The following is a 27,475-nucleotide window of genomic DNA, read 5'->3' on the forward strand; positions in this document are numbered from 1 at the left end:
TTTTTTATGAAAATAGCATACTTCTCTAATTTCATTAATAGCTCCATAACTGTCAAAAATAGAGCTTTTTGGTATAGATCTATCAATTAAGAAAAAATTTTTAGATAATATCTGAAATTTTTACCCCCTGAAACTTCACTTGTATCCAATATACAGGGGCTAAAAGTTTGTTTTATATTTTTTTATGAAAATAGCATACTTCTCTAATTTCATTAATAGTTCCATAACTATCAAAAATAGAGCTTTTTGGTATAGATCTATCGAAAAAAAAAGAATTTTTCTATAATATAACGATTTGAATTTCACTTGTATCCAAAATACAGGGGCTGAAAATTTGTTTTATATTTTTTTATGAAAATAGCATACTTCTCTAATTTCATTAATAGTTCCATAACTATCAAAAATAGAGCTTTGTGGTATAGATCTATCGATTAAGAAAGAATTTTTAGATAATATCTGAAATTTTTACCCCCTGAAACTTCACTCGTATCCAATATACAGGGACTAAAAGTTTGTTTTATATTTTTTTATGAAAATAGCATACTTCTCTAATTTCATTAATAGTTCCATAACTGTCAAAAATAGAGCTTTTTGGTATAGATCTATCGATTAAGAAAAAATTTTTGGATAATATCGGAAATTTTTACACTCTGAAACTTCACTTGTATCCAAAATACAGGGGCTTAAAGTTTGTTTTATATTTTTTTATGAAAATAGCATACTTCTCTAATTTCATTAATAGTTCCATAACTGTCAAAAATAGAGCTTTTTGGTATAGATCTATCGATTAAGAAAAAATTTTTAGATAATATCTGAAATTTTTACCCCCTGAAACTTCACTTGTATCCAATATACAGGGGCTAAAAGTTTGTTTTATATTTTTTTATGAAAATAGCATACTTCTCTAATTTCATTAATAGTTCCATAACTATCAAAAATAGAGCTTTTTGGTATAGATCTATCGATTAAGAAAAATTTTTTAGATAATATCTGAAATTTTTACCCCCTGAAACTTCACTTGTATCCAATATACAGGGACTAAAAGTTTGTTTTATATTTTTTTATGAAAATAACATATTTCTCTAATTTCATCAATAGTTCCATAACTGGCAAAAATAGAGCTTTTTGGTATAGATCTATCGATTAAGAAAAAATTTTTAGATAATATCGGAAATTTTTACCCCCTGAAACTTCACTCGTATCCAATATACAGGGGCTAAAAATTTGTTTTATATTTTTTTATGAAAATAGCATACTTCTCTAATTTCATTAATAGTTCCATAACTATCAAAAATAGAGCTTTGTGGTATAGATCTATCGATTAAGAAAGAATTTTTAGATAATATCTGAAATTTTTACCCCCTGAAACTTCACTCGTATCCAATATACAGGGACTAAAAGTTTGTTTTATATTTTTTTATGAAAATAACATATTTCTCTAATTTCATCAATAGTTCCATAACTGGCAAAAATAGAGCTTTGTGGTATAGATCTATCGATTAAGAAAGAATTTTTAGATAATATCTGAAATTTTTACCCCCTGAAACTTCACTCGTATCCAATATACAGGGACTAAAAGTTTGTTTTATATTTTTTTATGAAAATAACATATTTCTCTAATTTCATCAATAGTTCCATAACTGACAAAAATAGAGCTTTTTGGTATAGATCTATTGATTAAGAAAAAATTTTTAGATAATATCGGAAATTTTTACCCCCTGAAACTTCACTCGTATCCAATATACAGGGGCTAAAAATTTGTTCTATATTTTTTTATGAAAATAGCATACTTCTCTAATTTCATTAATAGTTCCATAACTATCAAAAATAGAGCTTTGTGGTATAGATCTATCGATTAAGAAAGAATTTTTAGATAATATCTGAAATTTTTACCCCCTGAAACTTCACTTGTATCCAATATACAGGGGCTAAAATTTGTTTTATATTTTTTTATGAAAATAACATACTTCTCTAATTTCATTAATAGTTCCATAACTATCAAAAATAGAGCTTTGTGGTATAGATCTATCGATTAAGAAAGAATTTTTAGATAAAATCTGAAATTTTTACACTCTGAAACTTCACTTGTATCCAAAATACAGGGGCTTAAAGTTTGTTTTATATTTTTTTATGAAAATAGCATACTTCTCTAATTTCATTAATAGTTCCATAACTGTCAAAAATAGAGCTTTTTGGTATAGATCTATCGATTAAGAAAAAATTTTTAGATAATATCGGAAATTTTTACCCCCTGAAACTTCACTCGTATCCAATATACAGGGGCTAAAAATTTGTTTTATATTTTTTTATGAAAATAGCATACTTCTCTAATTTCATTAATAGTTCCATAACTATCAAAAATAGAGCTTTGTGGTATAGATCTATCGATTAAGAAAGAATTTTTAGATAATATCTGAAATTTTTACCCCCTGAAACTTCACTCGTATCCAATATACAGGGACTAAAAGTTTGTTTTATATTTTTTTATGAAAATAACATATTTCTCTAATTTCATCAATAGTTCCATAACTGGCAAAAATAGAGCTTTGTGGTATAGATCTATCGATTAAGAAAAAATTTTTAGATAATATCGGAAATTTTTACCCCCTGAAACTTCACTCGTATCCAATATACAGGGGCTAAAAATTTGTTTTATATTTTTTTATGAAAATAGCATACTTCTCTAATTTCATTAATAGTTCCATAACTATCAAAAATAGAGCTTTGTGGTATAGATCTATCGATTAAGAAAGAATTTTTAGATAATATCTGAAATTTTTACCCCCTGAAACTTCACTTGTATCCAATATACAGGGGCTAAAAGTTTGTTTTATATTTTTTTATGAAAATAACATATTTCTCTAATTTCATCAATAGTTCCATAACTGGCAAAAATAGAGCTTTGTGGTATAGATCTATCGATTAAGAAAAAATTTTTAGATAATATCTGAAATTTTTACCCCCTGAAACTTCACTTGTATCCAATATACAGGGGCTAAAATTTGTTTTATATTTTTTTATGAAAATAACATACTTCTCTAATTTCATTAATAGTTCCATAACTATCAAAAATAGAGCTTTGTGGTATAGATCTATCGATTAAGAAAGAATTTTTAGATAATATCTGAAATTTTTACACTCTGAAACTTCACTTGTATCCAAAATACAGGGGCTTAAAGTTTGTTTTATATTTTTTTATGAAAATAGCATACTTCTCTAATTTCATTAATAGTTCCATAACTGTCAAAAATAGAGCTTTTTGGTATAGATCTATCGATTAAGAAAAAATTTTTAGATAATATCGGAAATTTTTACCCCCTGAAACTTCACTCGTATCCAATATACAGGGGCTAAAAATTTGTTTTATATTTTTTTATGAAAATAGCATACTTCTCTAATTTCATTAATAGTTCCATAACTATCAAAAATAGAGCTTTGTGGTATAGATCTATCGATTAAGAAAGAATTTTTAGATAATATCTGAAATTTTTACCCCCTGAAACTTCACTCGTATCCAATATACAGGGACTAAAAGTTTGTTTTATATTTTTTTATGAAAATAACATATTTCTCTAATTTCATCAATAGTTCCATAACTGGCAAAAATAGAGCTTTGTGGTATAGATCTATCGATTAAGAAAAAATTTTTAGATAATATCGGAAATTTTTACCCCCTGAAACTTCACTCGTATCCAATATACAGGGGCTAAAAATTTGTTTTATATTTTTTTATGAAAATAGCATACTTCTCTAATTTCATTAATAGTTCCATAACTATCAAAAATAGAGCTTTGTGGTATAGATCTATCGATTAAGAAAGAATTTTTAGATAATATCTGAAATTTTTACCCCCTGAAACTTCACTTGTATCCAATATACAGGGGCTAAAAGTTTGTTTTATATTTTTTTATGAAAATAACATACTTCTCTAATTTCATTAATAGTTCCATAACTATCAAAAATAGAGCTTTTTGGTATAGATCTATCGATTAAGAAAGAATTTTTAGATAATATCTGAAATTTTTACCCCCTGAAACTTCACTTGTATCCAATATACAGGGGCTAAAAGTTTGTTTTATATTTTTTTATGAAAATAACATACTTCTCTAATTTCATCAATAGTTCCATAACTATCAAAAATAGAGCTTTTTGGTATAGATCTATCGATTAAGAAAGAATTTTTCTATAATATAACGATTTGAATTTCACTTGTATCCAAAATACAGGGGCTTAAAGTTTGTTTTATATTTTTTTATGAAAATAACATATTTCTCTAATTTCATTAATAGTTCCATAACTGTTCTTGAATATCATTCGACATTATTTATAACAATTTTACCTTGTACCGAAAATTGTCCCCGCATTAATATAGTTGACGTGTTTTTCTAGTCAAAATGACACGTTCCGGTACGTTTTCGTTGGTCCACATTATATATGAAGCTTAATTCTGAATTATGTATATTTTCCATTGAAGTTAACCGTTATGCATTGTAATAAAGTACATCATCAATAGAATCAACGATGAAAAATTGAGAGAAAGTACGTACATGAATATTAATCAATATTCTTTCAAATCTTTCAAATTAAATATCATTTATGTTTCTCATAAACGCACATTTTGCGTAGAAAATTGAGTGATTTTGAGGATGAAGATAAACAAATGAATGTAACGAAGCATAAACGTTCTAAGACTGATAACACGTCGTACAATTTAAATACAGTGAATTACGAAAATATGTTGTAAATTTCGAAATTACATAGATTATCCAGCTTGAAAAGGGTATAAATAACTAACTTCGTTTATATTTCCAAGACTTTTAGACGCTGAAAGATGTGAAAAATGTTTACACAGAAAGCACCAAATAAGTCAACAGATTTCGTTATTGTATTATATTTTTGAGATTCATTTCTACAAAAGACAGTTTTCGAAATAAAATTATGAACCCTACCTTCAGCAGTCTTATAAATACAAGTCATTTACCAATAAAAAAAATAATCAAAAGCATCCTTGGTAATTTCCTGAAATTATCCCATTTAGAAACATATCGACAGCTTCTAGGATTTCCTCTAAACGACCTCGATGGTTGTAGGGGATTATAAAATGATTAAAGCATTGATGAAATTCCTTTTTTGCCAAAAGCTCTTATACAATGAATGAGGATTCAGCCGGTGTCTTATCATGGTATAAAACGCGTCCCTCAGCCGATACATAATCCTAATATAGTATTGTCCACTCAGTATTTGTCCCACAGCAGCATATTTATGCTATAGATATCGAAAAAATGATCAGCATTGACTTAAGTTGCGACTTGGACATATTGGATCACCGTGTACTGAATTCAACGAAGATTGTGGAGAGACTGGTCATGACGGCAAAACGTCAATTAAAGAAGAACGTCGTGACAACCATCGGCCAATAGAACGTGGTGTTCTTTGATTATTCTCTGTCTCTTTGAATCTTGATAACGCTGTAGAATTAGAAGATTTACCGCTTTGTATTACTTGTGAGAAGCTTCTTTCAATCAAAGCAATATGAGAGGTTAGATAATTGAATAACTATTTCTTGCATTTTAGTGAAATCACATTTTTAGCACAGGATCAAAAATGATTATACAAAAATTAGTTGACTTTAAGGGTATTGGGTGTAGTAATGCCTGGCCTATAAGTACGATCGTGATAATTTAACAGCATCACTGATCTACATTTCGTGACGTTTTTGTCCGAATTGCTGACAGTAAACGTAAATAAAATGCAAGATAAGGTAGGTGGAATGCGAAATGTACGTGAGTCAGGATGAAATGCTGAGGTTGTGTTTCACTTATGTTAATACCTAAATTAAATGAGTTGAATCTATATAAAGACAAGCTGATATCAAGATTTAGTTTTGAATTTGTGTATTACATAGACACGAGTATTAAACAATTTTTTATATCTAATTGAGAACAAACAGAACAACAATATTACACCAATTTAGAAAATTTAATATTACAAGGATGATCTCAGAAGTACCTAGCCCAACAAAAAACTATATATAATAAGAATCTTCAAGCCCCATTAACTGCCGACATCATCTCTTCATTGTTGCAAAATCTTTTACCACTGAGCCATTTTTCCAATTCTGGGATCAGAAAATAATCTGAGGGGGCTAAATCTAGCGAATAGGGTGTATGAGTTAGCAATTTTGACTATTGAAATAACGTATGAGGATCTGGTGCATTGTCTTGATAAAACAACACTTTCTTCTTAACCAAATGCGACTGCTATTGCTCGATTTCTTCGTTCAAATATTGTAGTAAGTTCGCATAATACACGCAGTTAATAGTTTTTCCTTTTTCAAGACAGTTAATGAAAGTTATCCCACGCGCATCCCAATAGACTGACGCCATGACCTTGCCTGCAGATGAGACGGTCTTTGTCTTCTTGGATCCGGTTCTCCCTTTTCACTCCATTGCTTTGATTGTTCTTTTGTTTCGGATGGTTATGAAACGGCTTTATTTTTTTGAAACATCGCCAAACACTTTCAGCCAAGCCTCACGTTCCACAAGGTTTCACTCGTGTACCATATCGGGTTTTTTGGACGAATTTTCCGGCACTTTCTGTCACTTCTGGCGAAGCTCCGAAACTTCTGGCGTTATTACAGCGGTCTTATATGAGGTTCGAACCCAACGATCTAATAGTTTTCACTCGTGTACCATATGAGGTTTTCCAGCCCTTTTTTTCGCCCGGGAAAACCGGCTGGCATTTTCATATCCGACCTGTACAGAGTGCCAGAAATGCCGATTGGCCCTACGTTTCCAAGCTCAAACGGCGCGTACCTTATCGATGCTGTTTTAAGTAGCCAGCTCCCCAACTATAACCAATTGTTTGATTTCTATTCTAGGTCTTATGTAGGATTTTCTTTTCCTTCAGTAGATATCTGATAGATGAATTGATGACTAGGTAGACATGCAGATTAACAGTTATTTCAAGTTCTGTTAAGTTTAGCTTCATTACCTTTAAATCCACAAATCTTTTCGATCATTTCAATCATTTGCGTTTAAATTAGAAGAACTACTAAATACAATTTTTATTGTTGTTCCGTTTCATCATTTTATCGATTCACTTTCTCGTTCTATAACCGTGATCCGATGTAATAAAGTCAAGATGTCAAAAGGTTCGTGTACTGACTCACCGTTGTGGTCTCTGACCACGATCTCGTCGTTGGTTAGATATTTCACGTATACAAGACAAGAAAGGGATAATAATTTTGATTCTTTTTAATCTTTTAGTTTGTCCTGCAGAGACTGAACAATAGGGGATGAAAGAGGGAGCTATTTCGTGAATTGTTTTATAGGAAATATCTTTCGATTTAATATATTTGATGTGCCTCAAAAATATGTTCATTCGATTGATCAATTATACGGGAAAAATCATAGTAATCCCTGGGAATTGATTTAATTTTTCTTAACATATTACCTGTCGCTAGCAACGCACTTGTCTCAACGTTGGATGACTTATCTGCTCCGTTGTGGCCTTGTCAATGTCAAGATTTGTCTCGTAACGTTTCTTTCCTAGCTTATTTTGAAGAAGAGTCAGAAGTCGTGAGTAAGTAACGCGGATGAAGACACATTTTTGGTCAACAGCGATTTAAAGCACGACGCGCGACAGTTATAAAGAAAAGAGTCCATCTGGAACAACTCGAACATCGTTCTTCAAAAGTTATACTACCCATTGTTAAAATTCGTAATGCTGTAGCAAGATTAATCCAAAAAATCTGAAAAAACTCATGGAGGTGCCTTTTTTGATCGAGAAACACAAATGCCCTCGCTCGCGAACAAGTTCGGGCTAGGAGTAGAACCATTTTCATGTTCGACGCTCGCTTTTCAACGCTTAGCCAATGAAAATAAGTATCCAGGTCGTATGACCACGCATGCGCGGCAACAATAACCAAATTCAACAATTTTCTGTTTATTTTCCTGGTGGGGCGTATCTTGGTGTTATAGGACCGGCCAATTAAATCCCCAGCGACAAAGAAAAGTCAAAAGCTTTATGAATAGCTTCCAACGTAAACTCGAACGTAACTTTTTAGGTTATCTCAGATCTAGCAAAACACGAAATAACCATAACCACTTATTTTTCCATCATTTTCTCACATTACCTGAGAAAAATTCTAAAAATAGTCAAGTTCTGCATCTTATGTACAAAAAGGTTTAAGAAGAAAGTACTATATGGCTGCAGTAGTAATTTTTCGAAGAAAAACAAAATTTATGATCCTGAAATCTTACAATTAGGTTTAGACATATGAAAATTTAACTTGAAAAATCTTAAAATATGGTATTTTGAATGGCCAGTTATCAACTTTTACCTTCATTAACAACGTTTGCAATGAAATACGGATCTGCATGAAGATGATTTTTCATTTCAAGGTCAATGTTTCATGACAGATTAAGACAGATCATAGAATTAAGTCTAGAGGTATGAAAATTTGGCTCAAGAAGTCTTGAAGTATTTTGAAGGAACAGTTATTAATAATTATTCAGGCTAAGGCAATTTCAACAGGTTTTATCCTGCTAAAGCTTTTACAGTTGTTTCCCTTGGAACGAACTCTGATCGTACAATCGGAGAAGAAGAAAACCATAACCTCAATGTTCAGTTTTCACAGACGATAATTTTTAGAGCGAGGTTTTCGATTGAGAACTCCATTAACAGCTTTAGCAATCACTTGTTTCTAATCTTTAATTAACTTATTTTTACATTCAAAAAAGTCCTCAAAGTTATAACATTATTACCATAGATATATTTCAACATCTCGTAAGCTTTTTTGGGACTTTATTCAACTTGAAATAAAATAATATTTGAGATCCATGTTTCACGACAGACAAAGCACACATAAAAGGGCTTTTTGGAAACTATGATCTAAGTTCAGATTGATCATTTTTCAGCCGGTTGTGGATTGTAATTTAAAATCAGTTTCCGAACGCTACGTTCAATATATAAGAACTTTTTTCTGCGTGAGAATTAATAGTTAATTAATTAATAAATTTTAAAGTTCAAGAAACCTTTGATGAGTAAAACAATCCGTCAGCTGATCGCATTTACCCAATTTATTAGTTTTTTAACAACAATAAACGGGATCGGGGTTATTTTACGAACAATGTTGAAGGGTTAACTTGATCATAGTTTCCGAAAAGTCCTATAATCTCATTGGAGGGATTATAGTAACAAACTGACAAATTAGAACGTCTCCCTACAAAATGATTGGAGTAGATGATGGCTAGTATAAAAATGTATGCTCAGAATTTTTCGTATCTGCTCACTTATCTGTCCATTCCTCAAAAAAATCTCATATCCAGCCTCTGAACAATGTAAACGCATAAAATAGGCACCGATAACCACAATTTAAGTTTTATATTTATTTTTATTAGGTACAGAGCTTCGAATATATTCAACTTCTTTTTTTAAATATGTTAAGTTTAGAAGAAGAGCCGATCACGATGATTTAAAAGTGTTCGGCAGAAATTGTTTTCTGTCAGGCAATTTATATTCTTTGAAACGATTACAATGGAAACAGCAGAACGTAAATCGAATTAAATTATTTAAATTTGCGGAGGACAGTTTTAAAATATATCAAATAGTTTTCTCGCGTAGAGAATTTCGCGCATTTTGAAAATAAATTCCTTGATTCTAATTAAAAGAAAAACAAATATTACAGACGTATATAAAAAGCAACTATACTCATTTTGAAAGTTGGTCATAATTACGGACATTTACACGAAAACATAAAAGCAAAATACAAAGTACAGAGATGAGATTTCTAAGAAAAATAGAAAATAACACAAATTATGACAAAATAAGAAATAGTATTGTAAGAGAAGATGTGTAAACAATACATTAATAAAAACATTAATAAAAAAAAACAATAAGTAGATGGATAGAAGAAATAAAATAGAACAAAAGATACAGGATTGGTGAGAACAGGAAATGGGTCAACTCTATCAAGTCTTATATATCACAAGGTAGATACGAATCAGGATGAATTTAATTTTATTATGGGAAGAAGTGTCTTGTTGAAGTGGCACCGCAGGCAATCTACGAAGATAGTCCCGATAAAGTAATAACAAAAATTTGAGAAAAAATGTATTCATTTTTCATTATCATTTTATAATAAAAATCGTCAATCCCCTCACGTTTCATCCAAGATTATGAAACGGAGCAAAATCGGTTTTATTTCTGTGAAACAATGCTAAAAACTCGATAGAAACATCTTGACGAATCTGTTTCTGTGAGCAAATTGGCACCCATCTTGCGCACAGCATTCTCACGTCCAAATTTCCAGTTAATATGCAATGTACCTCACTTCATCATTCATTACCGCTTTGTTGATTTTCTCCAACATTTCTGGAGTCGTCATATCATTTGGTCGATCACTGCGATGATGGTCTTCAAAGGTCGTTTAATGCCTTTCAAATAAGCTTTTATATTAGAGGGCTAATGCCTTCCAAATAAAAATTTATATCACAAAACGATGAACAATTTGATCCATGTTTAAAAATTCACTGAAAACGTTCACTATTGATGGCTACAAAGCAACGTGGAGTCTTCATCTTGAAACGTATGCTGTATACATTGTGTACTTTCTAATACAGTACAGGTATTTTCCAAGCAAATACCGCCGTCTCTAGATCAGGCCAGGTACTTCTGGAACCAAACTCGTAAACTATTTATGTCTTTCACTGAACTAGTCAGAGCAGTTGCATAGGAGGCACTTGTTTCGTATTAAAAGTTAAAACGGTTTTTTTCGTCCAAAAAAGTGTTGTTGGGACAGTAGTGAATTATATTAATGAAATTAAAACAAAACAATTAAAACAAAATATTGAATGATATAAATCACTTTAAGCTTACCTTTAATTGAATTTTTGATTTTATAACAACAAAACACGTCTGTGGACTCACAAAACTGTCAAACTCACTACGCGCGATGCAAAAAACTTGGTAAATAAGTTTACTCGGCCTATACTAGATGGCAATATTAGTAGCAAAAACAGAATGTTTTTGAAAGTGTAAAATTTTAAAGTGATCGGCATTGCCCACTGACCGCGATTCCCCCGTCTCACCATACTTTGTTGAACTATAAACTGTCCACAAAAAAACTTCAATCAGTAGTTATTTTCGGTTTTGATCTCCCGTGGATTTCGCATCAACCAATCATGACTGGCAAAAAATAAAAATATCAACACGACGAAGAATCAACTTAGATAAAATCAATACTCATCGTAGTCATTATCAAAAGGGGATATTGAATTTATTTTATCAATAAGGTGTGGGCTTTAATTTGGTGGTTTCCTCGATTAGAAGCTATTACATAGATAGATACAGCTGTTATATAAAAAGTATTTCGTGCTACAAAATTTTTGTTTTATTTCTTGTAAACAAGTGGATGTGGAAAAATGGTCAATTTAATAAATGCCCTGTTCGACAGCTGCTTTTTAGAGATATTGCAATTAAGATAAACATGCATTATTACGTGTTTCCAACCAGAAGGTTATTTTTACAGAGAACTTGCAAAATTTGAAGAGTCTCTTTTGAACTCAACATCTTTTAACCCATATGTCAATGCAGTAGTTGTTTAATATCGATGGCATCTAAATTATTCATTAAATAATATATTTTTTTTTATTTTACTTATTTACAATAAATTAGGGAAAAAATTAGAAGAATCAAATATAAAGCAGATCAAAAGCTTTGAATACCTTGGCATGATACTAACACAAGATGATAAACCAGAGAACTAGAACAGCTGGAAGACTAATCATGACACAGTTTCTAGTCAAAAAGGAAATACCAAAACAAATAAAAACAAAAATTTATGAAAAAGTAGCCACACCAAAATTAACATTTCGATCTGAGACATGGACACTCACACAGAAAGAAAAAAGTAAATACTAAGTACAGAAATGAGATTTCTGAGGAAGATAATAAATCAAGACACGACAAAATAAATGACGAGAGAAAATTTAAATCTGAAACCAATTAAAAATAAAATAGAAGGACATGTTAAAAAGGAACAAGAAAAAGAAAGGAAGGCCTAGGATGATCTGGACAGAAGAAATTAAGACAGCGGGGGAATATCGAGGAATAAGATGGCAGGAAACTGAACAAAAGACACAGGATAGGAAAGGATGCAAACTGCTGTGGAGAAAGAAGCGTAATGATTCAACTCCAACATGCCTTCCACCTGAAAAGGTAGAAAGGCTTCAGGAGGAAGTAAATAAAGTATATAGTAATAGTTAATGTATTATGGATATAGAATTAATTTTTTCACACAACTGCCTTCTTATTTTTTATGTTTTCGAAGAATATTCATTATTTCTTCAAAAACGATTTTCCGAGGGTCAAAATGGAACATCTGCTGCTGGTTCTGTTGTTCTACAAACCTCTACAACAATCATTATAAACGTTTTAAATACCAATAAAAATGAAATGAGATATTTTCTATTGTATCTGATTGTGGTAATTATTTTTTTGTAACTTTTGCCATTAAAAAGCTATTTTAATGTTGTGCGAGAGTACAGTTAGTTATTAACCCAAAAATATGGTATTAAAACGGGATTGCAGTAATGGTTTTACGAGTTGTTGGTAACGGGTTCGATACTATGTTTTTAAAACCGTAAAACAACTTATTCTGAAAGCTGAACGCAATCTGGTGGTATCGGAATGATAAATAAACCGCATTTAATGTTTTCGATTGGTACAGTTCATAGTTATTTACGTAACTAGTTATGAAAAGAACGATATTGTTCAACAAGCTTAATATTTGCCAAAACAAGCACCAGCGAATGAATGAATGAATGAAAATATGTGGAATCAAATGGCGTTAGAAGCATTGTTACTACGTTACTATGAAAGCAAACAACGATTTTACAAAATAAGTTAAAACAAGTCAGAAATAATTACTTGAAATGTCTTCAGATAGAGAGCGACTTGAAAAATATAAAGAGCATCAACTAAACTTGCTTTTTTGAAAGCTTAAAAATATTAAATGCGTCGACTTTGTGAACTACATATTCAATGTTGAGATCTGAACTCACCATTAACAAAAATGTCGATATCAAGAATTACACTATACCTTTGGATTGGCTGAAGAGACGGTCAGCAAAAAAATTAGAGATTTTGACGAAGGAGAATGTAGAAAGATTTCTAGAAGAAGCTGAAGACAAAATATTCTTATTTACAAAAGTACGACTTAATTTAATGATATGTTCAGCCTTCCGGAAGCCTGCAGGAAGGCTGAACTGACGTTCCTTCGAGAAGGAGACGTATTTGATGAAGGCACCTTTTTTAAAATTACAATTCCAGAAAGCAAAACACACTGCTGGTGTCAATCTTGTTGACGTCCTCAAAAGGTATAGAAATATCAGACTTTCTGCTGTAATATGTCTTGCTTTACAGCAGGAAGTCTGATATTGGAAATGGAATGGATAATGGAAAATGTAGCATAAAACCCGTGGGCATAAATATCATCGAAAAATAACCAGAAAAGATTGCTCAATAGCTGGGTATACCTAATGTCAAAGGATACACAGGACATTGTTTTAGACGCTCGTCAGCGTCTCACAAGGCAGACTCAGGAGCTGACATTCTGAAAATAAAGCAACAGAGATGATAGAAATCCAACAGTGTAGCTGATCATTAGAAAATAAGAGAGGAATTCCAGAAAACGTTCTGGGCCGAGCTCCTGGCATACATGTGGATATAACATCAAATGAAATTAACATTAGATAAGAACTTGATAGATAGATAAGAACTAATAAAAGCTGTGGAGGTCTGATTTGCAGAGCAAGAAGAAACATTTTTTTAAAGGTCTAGAGACGTTGCAGGTTCGCTGTAATAAATGTATACAATTCAGAGGAGAATATATTGAATAATAAAATATTTCGACATTGAAATTTTGTTTGGTTCTATAGTAGGCTAAGAATTTTTCAATATGTTCTCGTACCATACAAAAATTCGCAGTAAAAATGGCAGTAAGACCGACTGCAATAACTATAGATGTATGGCAATGACTAGTTTCATCAGCAGATTTAATGATAAAATTCTGATACGTCTAATCTTAAAAGAATATCAACCATTTGAATTGGAACAACAGGCAGGTTTAAAGCAGGACGATCATATATAGAAATTTTTTTTCACACTGAATTAATTGATGAGAAAAAAAGGCAAAAAATAGAAAAACCCATGAACCTATTACAACGTTCCTTATGGTAAATTCTGGCAAGTACTTGAAAAGACTTTTCTAAACATATTTCGGATTCGATCAGTACTATGATCGACCTCGAAAATCAAAATAAACAGTTTTCTGTAGCGTCTGCTTGCAAAGGAATTGGATAAGCTGTAGTTAATCGTCAACACTAGTAAAAATATATTTAGATGAAGTTTTGAGACATTGAGACATTTCAACTTATGGGGCTCAAAGATCAAATCAAAAACTAAGTTTATCTGAGTCGGATCAGAAACGTAATATTTATGACTTTAACAACAACTTTAACACTGAAGAATACATGTATTTGGGAACAAAAATCACAAGCAGCAGCAGAGAGAAACGAGAAATAGAAAAACGAATAATAAAATGGAAAAAAAATTATTGGACCACTGAACTCCGTACTATGGTTCAAATATTTAATAAAATCAAGAGCGTTGTTTTTTATGGATATGAAACGTGGCAGCTGACGTCAAGAATAGATCGAAGACTATTATCTCCAGAAATGGATTTTTTGCAGCGAGCAGCACGAATATCGATGCTCCAACATATTCCTAGTATCACAATACGAGAAATAATTAATCTTAAGAGAATCATACTGGACAATATATAGGAAAATCAACTCGGTTAGTAGGGCCTTGTACAAGGCAATGAGGAAGTATAAAATACCAAAACAATTGATGCATTGGAACCCACTGGAACGTCGAAAACATGATCTGGACAAAAGGCAATGTCAACGAGAGATCTCAGATCAGGAATCTGGGAGGAACGAGTGGTAGAGATTGACCACCGCAAGGCGTAAAACGCTATAGAAAAAAATATAAAAATAACAAAATTTAACGATTAAAATACAACGATTGTCTGAGATGTTTTCCACCTCAACTCGAATATCCCAGTACTCATCAAAATAAGTTTCATATACCTAGACGGATTCTCATTGATTCCTTGAAATATCAGCTATTTTAGTGCCTAATTTCTGTTTATAGCGAAAATATTTCCAGAATCATTGAAAAGGGATTGAGGGAAAAATTTTGATACTAAGATAAACAGCGGGGAAAGCATTACCAAAAAAGGAGAATTTGCATCTGTATTTTATTGACCCTGAAAAAGCCTTGAACACAATAAGTAGAGAAGACCTATGAGAAATAAACCGATGAGGAGCACCAGTATTGCTTTATCTGCAAATTTGAGTAGCAGCCCTTGTGGATACCTTTGAGGAGTACGAGTATTGCATCAAAAAAATAAGATGCTTTCACGATTTTGGTGCGATTGGATGTTTAAGTGGAATAATTAAATTATCATGTACATTTTTTTACTCTTATTGTAATCTTATCATCAATTTTTCCGTAATTCTTATCATTAAGTTATATTAATTAACGTTAGTTATTTATTACATCAATATTGCTGTATATAAATTGACACCTTGTAATATTTTATTAGAGTTAAATCAAGGCAAGGTCTTATTCAATAGACCAATCTTGGTGTTACGTATAAAGTTTTTGTTCTCGAACTAGTTAAACAATCGCAAACGTTTATTTTTCGTTTTATAATGAGCACATTTCTGTTCAGAAGGAGTTGAATTTTGGAATTGTTGAGTGGATTTGAAATGAAAATATTGGAACAAGTATTTAGTTTTTTACTTAATTAAATAGTCGAGAAATTTGAGGCAAGAAAATATTTTTGAAGAAGACATTCCCAACCTTCCACTCAATTTTATCTACTTTATATACGAGGGCCGTTTTTTTTTCAACCTTTGATCACTCCGTGCAGACGCTACGCGGACATGCGCTGTAGGTGACTGCGAAGCTCTCGCACTAAACCCTCCGCTATTGTTGACATTCAGCCGGCAGTCGGCGTTGTGCTACAGCCACGTAAACATGTCCGCCATTATTGATCCTTCCGCCAAGTGTGAATTGCGAACATTAAATCGTTTTCTACAGGCTGAAGGCGATAGTGCTGCAGAAATACATCGGAGAATGAGTCGTGTGTATGGGGAAAACTTCATGAGTGATGATGCGTGAATGGTGTCGAAAGTTTAAAGATAGTCGTCATGAAATGTGCATGATAAAAGGGGCCAGGGACACAAATCTGTCGTTTCAGATGACCTGGTGCAACGAGTTGACAGAATGGTTGAACAAAACCGCATATTCACCATTACTTCTTTGTCTACGTTTATACAGAAGATGTCGAGAATGCTACATCTCAGAATTAAAATGGATCGAGTCGTTTAACGCGCTGAGGTTAATTACTTGCGTTTAAAGGAATTGAATTGAATGAACAATCGAAATCTAAATATCACATAGTGGTGTCGTGAGTATAGATACTTATTCAGGTGGAGCATCTACAAATGAATACATAATATAGAACATATCTATTCTATATCGATATTTTTTTTCTAAACAATATGAATTGTAAAGAAGTCTTTGCCAGCTATATTATGAGCGGTTTCTTATTGGGAACGTGTCAAGGAAACACCAAAGTGGACTAACTTTAATATATTTTCCGAGCTTTGTACTTATGTATTCATCGTGTTTCCTTGCCACGTTCTCAATAAGAAACCGCTTATATATATATAAGCTTTGAAAGAAGTTCAAAAGTTTCATGTCCATATGCAAACGAGATTCTTATAGATATTTTGAATAACTCAATGCAAATAGACGTTATGTAAAAAGTTACGTAAACGTACATTTGAACAACTCTATGAATATTCACAATTTTATTATGGATTACAAATTATTATTAGAATTTGAAAGTAAACATGTTGTATAATCAATCTTTCAATGGTAAAACAAATTAGTATCGAACATAAAAACACGATTTCAAACCTAATCAACTTTGAATAATATTGTTTTGCTCACTATTGTCATTATTTATAATACAGTCACTAAAATGAGTCACAAAATCTGTGTTAGTAATCGAAACTATTTGTATATAAAAGCGGATTAATGGGACTTTTCAAATTTTCCGCCATTTAACTTCTTCTCTAAACAGTCATCTGTCATTTCGCTCCTGTTAAAACTGGAACAAGATGCGTCATTTAAGACGGTTTTATTAACACGCTTCTATTAGCTTTACCTTTATCTGGGTTTGTTTGTGAGTTTGTTTGTTTTCAACTCTCCTTTGGACTAAGTGATTTATTTAATGAAAAATTCGTTCGAAAAGGGATTCGAACCTCCGATTTCCGTGTTGGAAATCAAGCACTTCGACAACCTTACCAACTATACCGTTATGGCTCGACACTAGATAATTTTTTAAATTAGCTTAAGCGAATAACGAATGAAAAATACTAGTTTTAACTAGTTTTATTGTGAAAAAAGCATGGAGCGCTTTATTCTATATTTCTCGTACAACAATTTTTAGTTTCACCTGTATGTTTGGCTACTTGTAATTGAATTTTTGGCCTTGATTTTGCCATACTTTGAGCGATTGGATTTAATTTAAACTTCGCACATTCGATCAAAATATCTGATTAGCCTGATTAGATTCGCCAGGATACATAAATTTGTTTTTGTATCCTCTGCATAAGAGTGAGAAAGAAAAGCTAGAGGCGAATTACGTAAGCGCGCAGTCTCAGACTTACAAAAACGAAATGCAACCATTAACATATCTGTCCACATAATCAAAAAGTGTTTGTAAAAGCACTGACAATTCAGGACTTTTTGAACGCTCCTTTATATCGTAATCTCTCATATTTGTATGACAATTTTGTAGAAGTTTTTGACAATCTTCAAGCGCAACATAGGTTAGATCCACCTCAAGACAGCAATGATAAAAAGTAGTCAAAATAGTGAGTAAACCGACGTCAGAACTTACCAAGAGGATTTATTAGCCAATAAACTCATGATTACCTTTGTTACCTTTGAATGAGTAAAACATTCAATATGTTACTAACTTACTTAGTGGATTAAATCAGGTTTCACGAAAATTGACGACCACGTTTACATATTGTCGCCTTATCTAAAAAATTAAGTTCTGCCTGTTTTGCGCTGAGATCAATTTCCAAAGAACTGAACTTCTCCATCTCCTTAACAGTCTATTATGCCCTTATTGAGTCGCATCTCCGATATGCCCTACTACGAAAGAGAACTGACTCTTTCTTCCTTATTCATCATTGAATCCGTGTTCATAATTTGTGAGGACGCTTCTCCAATTCCAGAAACGACGTTGCACGGCTATCCACCTTTATTTACCTACCCACGTTCAAAATAAGTTAAGGGCTCAATATTTTAGAATACAAAAATATGCACAATCACTTGCTAATTGAAACCAAATCGGTATCATCTTTTCTTGCATTCCTCAATAATTTGAGGGCATATTTACTGTAAAGTGCCTTCTACTTTGTTTATGATTCTGATATTTAATTCCGAGCATGCTGCATACTGGTTTAATTTTTGCTACGGACTTTTCTTCTGTATATTGAAATTTTATTTCATTTGTTTTATCTTTATTCAGTTATTTTCATGTTTGTTTTTTAGTTTTCACAAGCTTTTGTCTACAAATTGTAAAAATTTTTTGACAATAAATCATTTCTCTCTCTCCCTCTCAACAACAAAACAATGCAATTTGCAATACAACAAAATCAGATCACGAATTATTTTTTCATCCGCCCTATATTTAGGATTATTTGTTGTTTCCAAACAGAAAGAAACGTTTCGATTGAGAAGGTAGTGATTTCACTTGAAGAGCTTTTCAAAATTATTGATTGGAACTTTTGTTGAGTTTCTATAGAATACAAATCAATGCCACTTTCACTAATTATTCAAATATGTGTTAGTTTGTCAGCTGGATTTTATGTACACACTTCAATGTTTTGTAAAAGGAGATACGATTTCCTTGACGATGAAAATAAATATAAAGTTATTCAATGAAAACTTACTCTCTCTAAGTGACACTTATTGGAAAAATCACTACATGATATTCTTTGCTAAAATATGATTCTTTAAAATGCTTCCCGAAAAATAAAATTTCTTTTAAAACATTATTGCCACATCTAATTCTTCTTTTTCACAGATACTAATCAGTAAAAAGTAGTAACAATCTGAAAATGGTAAAACAAGGTCTTGCAATGTTGACATGGCATTGACCATGGTACGCGGCTGGATTCAACACAACTGGGTCATGGGGCACGTGGTTAACGAAGACGAAAATAATGTTTACACATAATGCACAACTGTTGAATGACTCGTAAATAAACAATTGAATATCGAATGACGCATAATTGTGAACATGTCGAGGTTTCATGGGTGAGTGGGACTTTTTTCGTTGAATACACGGAGAGAGTTCGAAGATTTATTTTAGTTTCTCTGTATTGTCTTGATTTTTTCTATTGTTTTCAATAGAGGCTGCATAATAAGACAAGACAGTGTCGGCAATATAGAAAATGGAAATTATTATTGAATACCCATCTATATTATTCTTTTTAATCACTTTTTCTAATCTTCCCATGCTGTTTCAATGGCTTCCCATAGCTCTTATTGATTTTTGGGACGGATATTCGTTTCGTACATTTTTTTACCAACCACCCCCGTAAATTTTCAATAGGATTTATATCAGGACGATTTGCCGGTCATGGTACAGTCTCAAAATTGTTTTGTCGAATCCATCGTTGAATTATGCGGGCGGTGTGGATAGGTAGGTGAATAAAATCGTTTCCATCGTAAGTTTGATTTACCGATGGCAACATAATGTTGACCAGAATATTGAGGTAAACTTCAGAGTTGAACCTTGCACCGATTCTCCAACTGATGCCAGGCCTATTGATACTCATCCAAGCCGTCAAATTATTGCTCTTCAAATCTTGAATTTCGTGGTCTGCAAACGCGAATACGTCCATCATTGCACGACTCTAGATTGCTTGCATTCATTTGAAAGCAATGCTTTCCTAGCACTTGCTAGCTTAGTGTTTCAAATCCGAAGCTATAATTCGTCTACATGTCGTAACTGGATCCTGGAAAGTTTGTGCCATATGCTGCACTAGCAGCCGATTCAAAGGAATGTTCTCTAAAAAAATTATTACTATCGCTTCTTCATTCTGGCTATGGGACTCGCATTAAAACCTAGATGAATTTCAAGTCTTCTGATAAGCCAACCATTTTACAATTCGGCAATAACGGCAGTTTCCTGATTATCAGTTAACTGAGGAAGTAGCAAGTACATTTTTAATTCAACTGAACTCAAACTAAGTATTGAATTATGTGTCACTGACATTGACGTTAGGTAGGATTTAAACAGGCCAAATGTATGTGTATGATTTTCCAGTGAACAGAATCTAGTTTTAATATCATCAGTTTTTATATTAAAATCAAATTTTCCAATCAAGTTTTCACTTTTAATCAATTTATTCTCTAGGAATTTCGATTATGACAACAATAGATGATTCGATAGAAGAGTTGACGTTTGACAGTTAATTAGGTAGGCTGTAAAATTCGTAGGGTGACACATAGATGGCGCTACTAGTATTTAGTTAATATGATTTTCAATTAGCCGTAACCGTTAAAAGACACGTGTATAAATTAGATTACGTACTATTAGTTTGTGAAAGAACATGGTTCTATAATTTCATACAGGAATCCAATTGATATACTGTAAAATAAGAGTTCTCATCACTGTTTTGTCATTTTCTAGGTCTCAAAGTGAAAAATCACGATTTATGGTAATGGTACGAGATTTATTGTTCTGAATTCTGTTCCGGGTAGAATTAAGAAGAGATTGAGTGCTTAGTTGATTTAGAATAAAGTACTATTTATATACGAGACGATTGGCTTTACAGAAGTGGAAGGACGAGTGTCGAAGACCTAGGTATTGATCTATTCTGGTGTGAAGTAGAGTGCTGCTAGAGTGTCATCGAATGCCATCAGTCTCACTTCACAAACTCATCGTCTCGTCGATTGATTTCAATGTTTTTAGAAACGACACGACAATTAGCCACGTATGACTTTCCTCGGGAACTACAAGCTCTGGAATTGAATTCTGGTATACTGCAGAGTGTTGGCAGAGTGCTGTCAAATTAATAACAATTTCCTGACCCTAACTCACCTCTCGAACTCAAGGTGAGGTTACGTTAGGGGATGAGTTTTTGGAATGAGACTAGTGGCATTAGACAGCAATCTAGCAACACTCTACATCACACCAGAACGTCTAGGTCTTCGAGCCTTGTCCTTCTGTCGAATCCTACCCGGCAAAGTCTTCAGAAATATCATTCTCGCACCCTGGCCATAAAACGTGATGAGGCCCACTGTCCTTACAAGGCAGGATTCTTTAATAGTATCTAGATTTTTTTTAAGGTTAAAACATTAAAGCCAAACTATATTTCTGTGAACCCAGAACTCTAGAGACATGTACAATCAGCATCTGATGAAACGATTCCAAAGCACAAAGACGCTAGAGTCGGTTGTTTATCCCTAGAATATCCATAGAAAACTGGAGAACCAGGAAAGGCGACTATTAGATAGCGTTAGGAGATTAAGGACGAAATCGTGCAAAACGGTCCCGTTTTAATTAGAAGAAATTGCTGTTTAATTTTTTTCCTGTTCTCAGACCTCAAGAATATCTATTCACCCATAGTATCTACTTTCCAAAAACAGACTTGTTCACTTTATCTCGTCTAATATTATCCAAATTTTTTTCTACTAATGATCTCAGTGGAACTAAAAGTACTTCTAATGAGACCGTCATAAAAATTAAATTTCTATATTAAAAAATAGGTCAAAAATGTTTCAAAAACAAAATACCAAATTTACCACGTGCAGCCTCCATTTTAAGTTAACGTTATAACAAATATGAACTCAGGCTTGAGTTGAATAATATATCAACGTACTAACTGTTGGTCTTTCATGGTGTGCAGCTCTCTTAGAAGGAAAATATTTTCACAAATATGAACTGTGACTCTTCTCTCGATAATCGAAATTGGATCTACTTCAAATTAGATTCGACAAACCGCATTAATTAATTATTTAAATAATATTACTGGTATAATACGTCAAACGTGAAATGTTTTCAAATGAGACCGTCTGACCGTATCTGAGAACGCAACCATTGTGAAACATCCAACCGATACAACAAGAAATTAAATTAATCCTAAACTACTTCTCACCGCATTTCTATTTAAAAAAAGTCCGTTCAACATGGTAAACGTCTTATAACAATTGAAAATTCGTGTTTAATTTAAATTACCCGAAAACACACTAGGCGGTGTGTTTTGCCGAAATAAACAAGCTCATAAATAATTCAAAAATCAAATAAAATGACCAAGATTCGAAATACATAACAGGTTAGCCGGTCAGGAGTCTCAAAGAATTGGACAATACATTAAAAAACTTATTGTGTATTATCAGAGGAATAGTGCGATCAATCAAATTGGTTGAAATTTATTCGAATAGGCTTTTAATAAATCATTGCTTGATGATGAGTCGTCTTGATTCTATATTTATTCTAATTATTAATGGATTTTTTTATATAACCACATAAAAAATTCACTGTGCTTTAAAATAAAGGGGAAATTATCACATTCCTTGAGAAAAATGCAGAACCCATCGAATATCGAATTTGTACAGTCACAGGAACCGTCAAAACTTCATTTTCTTAGCTCAGAAGACTTCAATGACCTAAAAGAGATGCTTCGATTGGCCTAAGAGTGAAGCAGAGCTTTTGGTATCCTGTTTGAAGCAATAGATTTTGTTTATAGATGTCAAAATAATACTAACCAAGTCGAAATTAGACGATTTCTACGTTCTTTGCAAAGAAGACGGGCTTTGTTATCTTAACGACATAAGAGGTTTGTTTGAAAGAGTTAAACAAATAAAATGACCGAAATTCAAAATACATAATAGGTTAGTTGGTCAGGAGTCTCAAAGAATTGGACAATACATTAAAAAACTTATTTTGTATCATCAGAGGAATAGTGCGATCAATCAAATTGATTGAAATTTAATCGAAGATGCTTTTAATAAATCATTGCTTGATGATAAGTCGTCTTGATTCTAGATTTTCTAATTATTAATGGATTTTTTTATATAACTTCATAAAAAATTCACTGTGCTTTAAAATAAGTAGAGAATTATCACATTCCTTTGAAAAAAATGTAAAACCCATCGACTATCCTTATCTTGCTTAGTCGACGGCTCCAATCTTTCATAGTCCACAACACATTGAAAATAAAGAATTTGTACAGTCCCAGGAACCGTCAAAACTTCATTTTCTTAGCTCAGAAGACTTCAACGACTTAAGAAAGATATTTCAAATGGCCTAAGAGTAAAGCAGAGCTTTTGGTATCCTGTTCGTTTATAGATGTCAAAATAACAGACAAACGAAGTCAGCATTAGATGATTTCTACGTTCTTTACCAATGAAGATGGACTTTATTATTGTAACGACTTACACTTACAAACTTATTTGAAACAGTTAGATTAAGATTAGAATCGGTTTTATAAATATTCAGCCGCTCATTCTGTATATTTGGCAACTACGGAAGTGTAAAAATTTTACTAAAAGATTTGATATATAAGAAGTTTAAGTGGAGATTTTAAGATGGTAGGATTCTTAATGGGATTACATGATCGATATCCCTCTGTTTTTGGGATAGTAGAGCAGATGCTCGATACTATTTCAACGATCACGGCCACTAAGAACTGAATTTTATATTGGAAAACAAAACGTTAAATTCACACCTATTGGTGATCCTGAAAATTCCTCTTTAAACATCAAGTTAGGCTTGGAGTAAATCGTAAAAAATTGGATCAAACATCTGGTATATTACATTTTTGAAAAACTTTTTTCCAAAGTTGACAGAAGCAAAAGTTAAAACTGGAATTTTTGTTGGTTCACAAATACATTTTGCTAGCGAAGAGTTTCCAAAATTATTTACCATTGCTCAGCAAAAAAGTTGGAACAGTTTGAAAGATTTTTTCGATTTTTTAGGAAATAAAATAATTGAAAGAACGGTCTTTTAAAGTATATATACAGCATACTCGTTAGGATAAATTTGAAAACATCTAGGGGGCGTATTCATAAGAACAAGGAGAAGGTTTTCATCAAGACATCGTGGACTTGGAAGGAATATTTGATGTATAGTTAGACAAAGCTCTTATGAAGATGAATAGTTTTCACCTTTAAACTTTTCTCTACTATTTTATATTTTGACATGATATAAAAACCTAGCCCCATATATAATATTGACATTTCGACTATTTTTATCTTTATCAAAATATGTGTCAATATCAAATCATATTTTGATTTTCAGCAAAGAAAATATGCTGCATTAGTAGGACAGGAGGCAATAAAAAAGTATCTAAAAGTTGTACAAGAATAAAATAAAACAGAGCAAGGGAAAAATTCGCAAAAAGATAGATAAAGACAAGGAAATCAGAAACTTTCTTCAAAGCTCTAGGAACATTTTAAAAGGTGATGATTGAACAATATAATCAAATGAAAATAGTATTGTACAATGACGAAACTAGGAAATTATGTACCAGTACTTCGAGGAACCACTTAATGTAGAAGAAAAGAAATAACAGAAAATCCAATATGAAAGGCATCTAAATCTAGAAAACGATAAAAACGAATAACTGATACAAGTAGAAAAAATTGAACAAGCAGTACAGAAGCTAAAAAGAGACTTAGCACCTCCGAAATATGATAAGTTCTGAACGTGAAAAGTTCTCTACAAATAATTTTTATTCTATGGTGTACCTGCTCAAAAATTTGTTGATATTATGGGAATTTGGGAATTCTAATAATTAACTTTGGAAGGCTGCTTAGAAAACAGAACAATCCCACTGATACAACCTTTCCATTAGTGAGAAAGACGGAATGAATGCAATGAAGATATCATTGAAAAAATAAGTACCAAAAATCATAAAAAAATAGTCCGTATGGAAAAGGAAAAAAGTTAGAATGAGAATTGAAATATGAAGAAAAACTAAAGATAAACCCATTTATATTCAAAATATGGAATTGTGAAACAAAGGGGATAAAATGGGAAGAAATAAAAAAGGAAATGAAGCATAGAAAGATGTAGAGGAAAAAGTATATGTCATAATCAAACAGCCATACACCAGCCGTAATATATATTGTTAATAATTAAATACAAAAAATAGAAAGTCATTTTCGTACGTACTCGTGTATTGTTAGTCTTTTATAGATCTTATCGCAATATTTTGTCAAATATACAGTAGACAAAAATTACTAAAATCTTAAGATAAAATCCCAGACAGTATTTTACATCTACTTCTGAACTGAGTCAGATAAAACCAGGAAACGATTTCGTGTAGATTTATCTGATGATAACCACTAATTTAAAAAAATTAATTTTACCTGCAGTATAAACACTTAATAAATTGATATCGACCACTGGCGGAGCCGAGCTGTTTTGATATTTCACTAGAGAGTTTATCTGCGTAAGCGGGTAACCAGGTAAACAAGTGACTGTGTCACTAATGAAATAAGTAACTGTTGAACGTTACCTTTGCCGGTACTCGACGGACTGACTATCTCGGTCTGATTGCATTTTGTTTTGTTCCATGCTTACTTGGACGTATCTACAGGACCAGGTGAGTTTAATATAGTTAATACATGTTGCCATATTTACACTTTTATTAGTTTAATAATTGCGAGTAGATCAGTATTCACAGGGTACTAAAAACTCATTTTTACCGTTTTTATTTTAAAAATATTCATTAATTATAATGTACCGCTAAGGATAATATTCGTACGAAAAAAAAAAAACACGAATAACGTTAATTTTAAATTTATTCACGATTAAATTAACAATAAAACAATTATGAAAAATTAAAAAGTATTGTAAACTAAGAGAAAAACTGTTTTTGTACTCGTTTGGATTTGAAATATTGAAAGAAATTTTCCAAATGAAATATCCAATTTTTTCTTCGATATGAACAGTAAGGGAACATCATTCTCCAGAAATACGGGGATAAAAGAGTGACTAAATTGTCATCCCCTGAACCCCCTACCCTACTCAGATTTTTTAAATAGCAAATGGAGTCATCCCAAACTTTCAAAAGTAGAACTCAAGAATGTATCATGTTTAAATTTTAGATAAAACAAATTTATTAATACAGTAGAAACCCGATAATCCAGCACCGAAAATTCCGGTCTATCGGGCGGTAATTATAAGGTTAGGGTTAGGTTAATAATTAAAATACAAATACACTATGCAAATACATACAAAAAAGTTTATTTTACATTTCATATAATGTATGTACACGTACTGTAAAACGCATTTCACTTAGATTTAAAAAAGTCTTTTTGTTTTCTTGACTTTTGGCGTTTAGTATAATAAAATTTATTTTTAATGATATGAAAATCAATAATTTCTGAAGCACTGTAGCTAGTACTAGCCTCAGCAAAAGAGATAAACTAATTTAGTGATTCTGCAGCTTCTGCCTAGATGATTTTTTCCATTTCGGCATCTGAGTTACTTTTGTCAAGATTTTGAGTAGGCTGAGTGTTTACTACAATATTGATAATGTTCTTATCGGTTAGTTCTTGTTCAACAGGCTCCTTGTCGTCGATTAGAAGCCACTCCTCTACCTCATCTTCAGGCAGGTTTTTCAAGGGATTGTCAGCACTTCTAACGACATCCAAAACTTTGGTCAGAGCGTCTTGATGGTTTTCTTCCTCATCAGTCTGTAGAATTAGGTCAGTTGCAGGGTTTGCAGCTGGCCAAAGTTTTCTCCATCATTTTTGGAACTTTTTTTACCTGGTTCCAAGACAGTGCAATAGCATAGACGGCATCTTTTACAGTAAACTTTTTTTGAAAATCATTTTGAATAACCCCTTGGTCCATGGGTTGATACAAAGATGGCTTTAGAAGGATTCTTTGACCTCAGGCACAAAGTGTTGAAAAAACCAGTGTTTCAAGAGGGTGGCAGTCATCCTCGCATTTGATTGAGCATCGTATTGGACAGACAAATGTGTAATATTCTTAAAAGCCCTGCGTTTTGCAGATTCACCTATCACAGAAGGGGTCACACGGTGGTTTCCAGACGAATTAGCACATAGCAAAGCAGTTAATCTGTCTTGTTTTTTTTTAAAGCCTTGGCTGCTTTTTCTCTTCCCCCAGCTAGTGTATTTGATGATAAACATCGCCCTGTTCCATCAGAATTGTAAATCTGTTCAGGTGTTAAATCATTATCAGCCACGATTTTTTCAAACTCGTTTTTGTATTTTTCTGCAGAATTTTGGTTTGCTAAAAGTGTTTCTCCAGTCACATAAAGTCTTCGAA

At 32.3% G+C, this 27,475-nt stretch overlaps 1 protein-coding gene across 2 annotated transcripts in view; it reads left to right on the top strand.

The window, feature by feature from the left end:
- The window catches only part of LOC130891365 (whirlin), a 181,533-nt gene extending 155,577 nt beyond the window's left edge, over positions 1-25,956 (top strand). For both annotated transcript variants that reach the window (XM_057796023.1, XM_057796025.1), the window contains one exon: positions 25,776-25,956. In XM_057796023.1, the coding sequence (XP_057652006.1) occupies positions 25,776-25,796 (21 nt within the window). In that variant the 3' untranslated portion in view covers positions 25,797-25,956. The remainder of the gene's footprint in view (positions 1-25,775) is intronic.
- Positions 25,957-27,475: the final 1,519 nt, after the last annotated feature.

Source organism: Diorhabda carinulata, chromosome 3 (assembly GCF_026250575.1).
Source record: "Diorhabda carinulata isolate Delta chromosome 3, icDioCari1.1, whole genome shotgun sequence".
NCBI classification, from domain to species: Eukaryota; Metazoa; Arthropoda; class Insecta; order Coleoptera; family Chrysomelidae; genus Diorhabda; species Diorhabda carinulata.